Here is an 8981-nt window from a genome sequence, read left to right on the forward strand (position 1 = left end):
GTCAGTGAATAATGAAAATTATTGGTTCATTTTTTTTAAAGAACTCCCCACACACACACACACACCTCACTGGCCATACCTCATAAAAACCAACTCCTGGTCCAAGCGTGCATTCTGCACCTCCTCAGCTCGCCTCTGTTTAATTGGTGTGTCATGTTATTTCGTCCGTCAGCTCGTTAGCGGTGCATGAGCGTTAAGGGAGACAATATCTCCATGTCAACCCTGTGGATGATCAGACAACAAACACACACACACACACACAAGCTAACCCATTTCAGTTACATGCAAGTCTGCGTAGTGATGCGGCGACAGTGTGCTATTCGTCTATGACCTCATCATACTAGGTGTACTGCATGGCTTTAGGAAAGGGTGACTGTAAGACTAAAAGTTAATGACAATAAACTAGCAGGTTTAATGACAATGGTAACCGTAACCCAATGGCAATGATGTTCTCTTTCAACAAAAATACCCTGATTTTACAGGATGTCCAAGGATCAAAGTCTGACGGGAACGTGGCCAGCCCATGGTGTGATCCAAGTGCAGCCTCTTTTGTAGTATTTCCACGTTTATTGAAAATACTACAAAAGAGAAAATAACAAAACCATATAGTATTGTGCACAAGTTCCTGGGCGACTGCCATGCAAATTAAATTTGAGGTCAGATATCAACATTTAATGCCTCAAACCACATCACAAGTTATTCTCAGACATTAATAATGGTTCTATTAAACATCGCTAAACTTTCTGGAATGCAAATCAATCGGTTGTCTTCTCCGAGGTGAGGTGAGGTCTTTGTAGTTTCTGATTTCATAACACTTACTAATAGTGGAAAAACGACTTTACCTGTTTTTAATATATATATATAATTAAGGCATTTTCAGAGATGATCCCAACTTTTCAGCCTTTTCAAAACATTTGAAAATCCAGAGAAAATATCCTGAAGGTCATCACAGTTAGTTCTGAGTGTGTCGATACGGCTACTGTTGAATCATTTTGGATGCTTCTTGGTACAAACGGCGCTATCTAGATCAAAAACATCACATCGCTGGATTATTCATTCAACCAGATCACCAAGGGACTGTTCATCGGTTGGCACAGGTGCATTTTTCAATGCGATCGTCATCAAGGAGTCGCACCTACTAACTAACTGTTCCCTGAGGGTAGCCTGACAAACACTGTCAAACCGCCTGCTGTGCTGAAGGAACAATGGCCTGTCCTTTATATGTGTGTGTGTGTGTTACCGTCCTGTGACAGGGACATGTATTTATTCGTTTCTGCGTCTTGATTGTGTGTCTTGCAGGCGAGCAGCGGCACAGAGATGCCAAGCGGACGCCATTCAGTAACAGTCGACAGAGAAGTCCAGAAACAGCAGCAAGAAGACAGAGATGGCTTCCAACAAACCCAGAGACACCACGGCTCTCTGCCTCGGTGAGACATCCTCCCTCACCCCTTCTTGGTTCCCTCCATGCGTCTGTCCGTCTCCGTCCTCTCTCTCTCTCTCTCTCTGACTTGTCACGTTCTCCCTGCCCTTTCTCCGACCTCTTCATTTGACTGTTTTTTCATCTCCGTCCATTCCATTCCTCATATTTGTCCCATTGCCCTTTTTTCTTTTCCCTCTGGACACTTTCAACAGCACGTCTCTCTCTACGGCTACAAAGTCAATCACCACAAAGACAATTTTAACTCATCCTCAGACACTTAAACTATTCTTAGCAAGACTCTTTCAATGAAATCATTTTATGCGATCGCTCTGAATAATTTTGCTGATATTCAACTGTATTAAGTCGAGATTGACCCCTGTGGAAGTTTTGACTTTGTCGCGGGCAGCAACCCTCCTCTCCCGCTCCTCACTTTATAATGAATTACAGCTTCAATATCATATTTGAAAGGATCTTTCATTGGAAATCTTAAATAGACTGAGTTCAGAGCTATGGCCGCTGCTCTTTATCTTCTCCATCTCCTTTTTGCATATTTGTCAAAGAATTGCCAATAAAGCTCACCACATCTGACATCTTGAGGCTCGGTGCTCAGAATATTTTTTATTTCCGGACATCCCTCTCTATGTTTGTGTGTCTGTCCCCCCCTTGCTGATGGAAAATGTCCACACTTTGAGTTTTACATCACAAATGATTAAAAAAAAAAAAAAAAAAAGGACACGGACTGAGATGAGGATTGAAAGTCGGAAATGAAATAATTATCTCTTCTACTTAGTTTAAACAGAACATTTGCGTGGTCTCTGGCCAGACTAACAGCGCTGCTGTGATTTGAATCTCTCCCTGCTCAAGCAGCCGTCATTTCTTCATTGCTCTCGGTCGCCATCGGATCGATTGAAACATGTTCCTGTCTAAGGCGATGGATGCACAAGGACTCATAATCAATGAGGTTGAATAAACCAGACCAATTCATGCATTCCCTTTATAGTTGTTATCTGTTGGTGTGTCATGTGATTGATGTGACAGTTGCCTCCTGCTTTCCCCTCTGAGAAAGTTCCTTCTCTTGGGGAAAGTTTGAACGGCCAGCCAGAAGCCCGGGCGGGAATGACCTTTGATATGCATTCCTCTCGTAATCTCGTAGGGTCTTTTAGCGACGAGGCACATGAGCTCAGGCTTGACGTTTGACCCCCGGCTAAGACTTTGCAGGGCTCGTGTCTCACCACGGCTCCTTATTAAATAAATAAAGTCTTACATTCCCAGATTTATAACCGCAATTCCATCCAAATCCAACCACCTCTCTTTTGCAACCGCTTTGTTCCTGTTCTTCACTTCCAAAACAGGAAGCTTGAGCACTCAGCCATTCAGCTGAAAGGGGATATTCCCTCACCCCCCCCCAAAAAAAACCCTCCTTCCTAAACAGCTTCCAGAAGAAGTCTTGGTGGCTGGTTATCTGATGACGGCCAGGCTTAGCTCGCTGTCTGGGATGTACGGATTGGAAGAACACTAATGAAGGCTTGTTGTCGGAGCAGGATTAGCGGTGACAGGCAGTGGAGGGCAAGAGCCCCCCCCCGGAGAAGAACAAGTGTGTTAGCAGGAAATAGAGACCACTGATTAGCCTGAAAGAGACAGTCAAACGCCAAAAGGCACACAAACGCACTCTTGAATGCAGCCAAGATAAGGCAGCCACAGTGAAAGGCCAGTAGCTCTACCCAGCACTTGGGCTGCTTTTAGGTTCCTTAGCAGAATCAACATTATTCCACACTGCAGTGAAAACATTATTCCAGGTTCGTAGACGCTTTATTTGTATAATATACTAACAATTGTTCCATCGCCAGCTTCATACATTTGGCCTTTTTCTTTAATCATTATGGGTCAGTTCCTGTGTGCGCATACTTTCTCCTCCTCCTCATGAACGTTGATTCTTCCCAGCTGTTTTTTTTTTTAACATCCCAGCCGCCACGAATGTCTGTCCGAGCCAACTTCCCGGCTTTATTTGTTATGTTCTGTCATTCTAAATTTACCCCGCTCTTTGGCATGATATATTTTCCCATCCCCTCCCTTTGGTAAATGTAACTAATCTACTTTGTGACATATTCTGGCGCAGCAGTCGCGGTGATAAGAGAACCCGCTCCCCTGATGCATTAATCACGCTCGCATTCCTCTGCAACAACTCCATATCTGCTGTCTTCTCGTCCTCGCCAGACTGTTCCCCCTAAATCTCCCTTCTTTTCTTATCTGACTTTAAAAACTTGGAGATGGTTCTGGAAACACAGACTGCTGCTTTGTGCAACGTGCATCTCCCTCGTGAGCGGCGCTGGCTGCTCTGCAAGCCAAGCCAGGGTGTAAATGCATGGCGGCTCGCCCAGACAGCAAAACCTAGATATGGAGCATGTGGTGAGGGTCTCTCCGCAGTCTGTCCCTACATCTGCCCCTCTGCCAATTACCCTCATACTTACACATGCACGGCATGCGTAAGTATGTTCCACTCAGGCAACATCGCAGAGTGGAACAAGTAAAACTGTATCTGTGCTGCACAATCTCAGTGCATAAATTCGCCCACTATTACCCTCACCGGTATCCATAATCTAAACTATGTAATCTAATCTCACAGATACTCAGAGAACAGCTCCCTATTTTTCCTTCCCTTCCATTCTGCGCGCCACAAAGGTATCTATCAGCCTGGTTTCCAGTGTTCAGTTTCTTGCACATCACAATGGATGGTCTTGTCATTACATTGTCAGATCAATTCCATTCGTTTTAACTAGGTTGGTCTCTTTTCTAAACTGGATATTACTGCATTGCAACTTCCATGTTAATCTTCATTCATAAAAGCAAACGTAGTAAAAAAGGATGAGAATGAGTTTCTTAATGTTGATTTTGCTGAAAATGGTTAAAGTCAACATTGTCCTCACTGATATCAGCAAACTGCAGGAGGAAACACAAGTACTGCGTCGTAGTTCTCGTGCTGCGCTGCTCTATCTCCACGGTTCCTGTTGTCCCTTCGCTCTGAGCGCAGTCGAATCTATCGCCTTAGTCGTTCTTTCCATTTCAGGCAACATCGCAGAACACCTTCCCCAATCTCCAAAACCCATTTACCTCAAAAAGGTCCCACATTTGTGGACTCACACGTACTTTGAACAGTAGATATCCGAGCGTGTTTTGTTTATATCCTGCTCGGCCTCTCTGGGATGAGATAAGAAATGCAAGCATTTAGCCTGAAAGCATGCCGGGCCTCTGTCGGCCTCTGCAGCCCTCGTGCACCGTAGGCTTAAAAGCCTTTCACGTTTACGGCAGGTCAGTGAGGTGTGAGTGAGTTTTCTCTTTTGCACTCCTGCACAAAAGATACTATCACAGGTCGACCATTGCACAGCATCCTTAATGGAACATAATAATAAGGGAGGAGCAGACAAATCACTTTGGTCAAAAAAAACCTGACACTTCCCAGCGGTGGCTTTTCATGGATGATTTCTGGAAAGGAGAGGATGTGCAGCAGGGGGGGGGGGTTGAAAATGAACCAATAATTTTCAACTCCTCTTCGACATCCCCGAAGAGGAGTTGAATGGATGGAAGCAGCCATTTTTCCTCCAAGAGGATGTAGGGAAATGTGAGCTCTATCTCTCTGAGCGTTTCAGGTTTGCCCTGTTTGTTTCCTGTCAAGTTCGTATGTCAGTCTTCTGCCTCAGGGTGCAGTGTAATCATAAAGCGCTATGTGAGCGATCCGTCTTTGTCCCACTGTCCTGTTGTGGGTATTTAATGCCAATTGTTATGTCACAAGTCGAAATGGACACATCCTCCTTGAAGCGCCGAGTTGCAGCTGACCTCCACAGAGTTATCCGCCATCATCTTCAACTCTCTTTATGTTCAGGTGGTGTTTTTTATTATTTTGCTCACTCAAGGCGATCGATTGATTTCTTAAACTGTTCTCATCTGTTTAGGAAACCTCGCAAGACCCAAAGCATGGTTCCCCAGGACTCGTGGGACAAGTCCCATTTACCAGCAGAGGGATTCCAAACATCCAAGGAGAACCCTCGCTACTCCAGCAGCCAGGGGTCCCGGAATGGCTACTTGGTAACGTCCAGCTTTAATGCGCGTGTCGTCCTCGAGACTCAGGAGCTGCTGAGGCAGGAGCAGAAACGCAGAGACCAGGAGGCCATCAAGGTCAGGCCACCTCCTGGAGAGGAGGCCCCCTTTCCAGGAGGCCGGGACCACGCTCAACTCCCGGGATCCGTCCCTCCACAATCCAAGGGCCCCTACAGACAGGATGTACCCCCGTCGCCGTCTCAGCTTGCCAAGCTCAGCAGGCTTCAGGGCTCAGAGAAAGGAAGGCTGTTTTACTCCTGAGACTAACAAGGGACTATAAACCTTTAGAATTGTACATCAGGACTAGTGACACGTATACATATATATATATATGTATACGCTGAGATGTAACAAAATATTTTTATGGGGCTGTTGATAGAAATGAGTCTCTCGAGCTGTATCAAAGAGAGGATTTGAGGTATTTTGTTGTATATCATGATGGTCATCTAACTGTGTATATAAGTGCCTCCTCGTCCGTTGATTGTTAACCCTTTTGGCAAGGCGCATCAGAAACACTCAGTGGTCATAGTTACTCCATCACCAGCAGCGGCGTTCCGACCCGAGAGCTCATCGCCCGGACCCCCAGACAGCCCAGGCCCGTTTTGGCCTTGTGTCAGTTAGAAGGCGATCAGTGTGTCTGCCTGCAGCGACTTTGTGGACCACTATGTATTTATGGATGCGTGTATTTTCTTGCATGTACTGCGTGTGTGACTGCTGGCAGGAATCTGCCTGTAACGAGAGAAAGGGGGAGGTTATGCAGTGGCTCTATGGGGGGGGAGGGCCGTCCCTCTCCTCCTCCAGCTCAGAGAAATGTCCCCTTAGGTTTTAGCTACAACACTTACCCAGACCGTGTCCTCCTTCCAGCTCTTTCTTGTGTTCACTGTGATAATCCTGAATTCCCCTCTTCCTCTGCTTGCTTCTTCATCTCCTACCTTTCCCTTCATATCGTTGCCGTCACCGTACCCTCAGCGGAGGAGGCAACGTGAGGTCTCCTTTCCCGCTCGTCCAGGGAATCCAGGGGTATAAACGGGGTCAGGCCTGGGTTATTAATTAATGTACCTCATTAAAAATGAATGTGCCCCTTTGTTTGTTGTTGATGTTGAATTTGTATGGCGAGAGCAGAGAATCTGCGATGGTGGTGGCTCTGGCCCCGACCTCCCCGACAATCATCCTGCTGTAACCAAAGCCCGTTGGCCTTTAGGTGTCGGAGCCGCTCCTTGCTGAATATTTCATCAGGGCGTTGACAAGCACAACCACATCAGCCCTGCAGTGGCTGACCTGCCCGTCCATCGCTGACACAGTGCAGCTGATTTTCCTTTCACGATGTTATTTACATTGGAGAGTCAATAATTACTGCTGCATTTTTGGTGTGTATTTTTATGCATTTTTGTACCTTGGAAGAGTTGTTGAAATGCAAAGCAATGTCATCACGGGAAACATTTTGGACGATTTTATATAGGACAAGTTTTCAAATTATTAGAATGGGCTTACTGATGAGAAGAGGCAGTTTGTCTGACTAGATTTGGGAACCACTTGGCAAATCAATACCGTTACATGCACTGCAGATGAGGTAACCCTCAACTGTGTAATCTGTTTCTGTGTTCAGACTCTGTGAGGATGGACTTCTCGGGAAAACTGGAATGTACAGTATACGTATATATATATCTGCGATGAACTGGTGGCTTGTCCAGGGTGTACCAGAATGACCCGCAACACAGTAACGGACAAAAGCGGTTAAGAAGATGAATGAATGAATATATATTGTGTAAATTCAGGTTACATGTGTACATTCCTCCAGCCTGAACGCCCCACAATGATGGACGCTTTGCGGTTTACATGAAATGTAAATACAAACATGAAATGTAAATACAAACTATGTAATTTCATATATTTACAACACAAACCTGTTGGATTCATATCACACTCTCATTGGCATTTACAATTAAAGCACATTCAAATTCATTTACGTGGTAGCTAATGATTTATAGTCCTATTAGTTCAAAGGTCCTCACCGTTACTTAAAAAGTGTTCAATTTAAAGTACACTGTGTGTGTGTGTGTGTATGTGTGTGCTGGGGGGGCATGTGTGAATGTGAATGCTGACAGTAACTGGATGCTCCAATATGTCTGAATTTGTGTTGGCAGCTATATGAACCACTTGGCTGCTGAGTGAAAGAGGAGCAAAGGAGTAGGAGGGAGAAGATGGGAGGCCTGACCTTTCAGATGATTCAGTCAATGGAGTAATCACAACTATTCCTCTGAGTGTGCAGCACAAACAGGAGGTTACCAACACGGCTGCACTTACTTTTGCTATCTCCTTTTCTTTTTCTCTTCATTTATCTCCTTCATCTGTCTGACTTTCTTTCAGGGACAAAATTAGACCAGGTCTGGTTCCAATGGATGAAAGTGTGTGCATTTGAGGGGGGCCCAGCAGCTGTTTGAACCAATGGTTCCAGGGGTTCTTGTGCCTGCACTATCTACCTGTATAGTGACCCCCCCTTATATGCAAATGTTATAATAATATCCCACAATGCATGTTTATTATTTCTTCGGTGTAGTTAATGTTTGTGCGCCTCCCCTGTGACACATAGATTCTTCCCATAAAGTTATTGTTTCGGGGCATTTATTTTTAATTTTTTTATCCTAGGAGTAATGAGAAACATATTGTTATTGTTTCATTTTACTTTTATGACAATCCTTCACTGTGTTTTATCATCCACAATATGGTACTGTGGTGTAAAAATGACTAATGTGTAAGTGCCGTGCAGTTTTCATCTTTTACAAAAGTGTATGATTTAAGAACCATTTCTGACATTTTCTTGACATGAAATACAAACTTTTTCAGCAAATAAAACGAGTGTATAGTTTCATATTCCTGCTACAATAATTTCCTTTCATTGTGGTGTTTTAATGTTCACGAATGGTTCTCTGCACCAGCAAACACAAATAAGATGTATTATAACAGGAAAGTCCTAAATATATTTCAGTTTAACTTTTTCCAATCTCCTAAAAAAAAAAAAGAAATTTGTTGAAATATAAAGTTGGACTAAATATTTTTATGATGTCAGAAACTCAGAATACCTTGAAGAGCTAAAATAAAAAATGGACATAAAGTCAGACACTCCAAACTGGAGGAATCTGCCATCGCTTTCATTTTCTCTCCTGATAGGTTGCAGGACTGGCTGACCGTACCTTTTCCCGTTAACTGGCTTGATTTACAGTAATGTCCTGTGGTGACTTCAATTGTAGTAGAGAGAATAGTCAACTTTATGACGTTCGATTCTTTGAGAAAGGCATGTTTATAGATTTTGCTGGGGCTGGCCGTGCATCACAGAGGTCCTGTAAAAATATCTCTCCATCCTGAGGAAGGGAGAGGCCTTTGAAGGAACCCAGCTGGTCAAAGAGAAAGCACGATCGTCAGAGATAAAGGGATCCGTTCGCTTTGAGTGCAGGGGTGAAGCTAAGGTGAA

General features: G+C 44.3%; 1 protein-coding gene across 1 annotated transcript in view; it reads left to right on the forward strand.

Annotated features, from left to right (window-relative positions):
• The window catches only part of pard3aa (par-3 family cell polarity regulator alpha, a), a 281009-nt gene extending 275236 nt beyond the window's left edge, over positions 1 to 5773 (forward strand). The window contains exons 23-24 of the mRNA XM_068747703.1: positions 1300 to 1427; positions 5368 to 5773. Coding sequence (XP_068603804.1) covers positions 1300 to 1427; positions 5368 to 5773 — 534 coding nt within the window. The remainder of the gene's footprint in view (positions 1 to 1299; positions 1428 to 5367) is intronic.
• The last annotated feature ends 3208 nt before the right edge of the window (positions 5774 to 8981 follow it).

The sequence above is a fragment of the Brachionichthys hirsutus genome, chromosome 14 (genome assembly GCF_040956055.1).
Source record: "Brachionichthys hirsutus isolate HB-005 chromosome 14, CSIRO-AGI_Bhir_v1, whole genome shotgun sequence".
In the NCBI taxonomy this organism is placed as follows: Eukaryota; Metazoa; Chordata; class Actinopteri; order Lophiiformes; family Brachionichthyidae; genus Brachionichthys; species Brachionichthys hirsutus.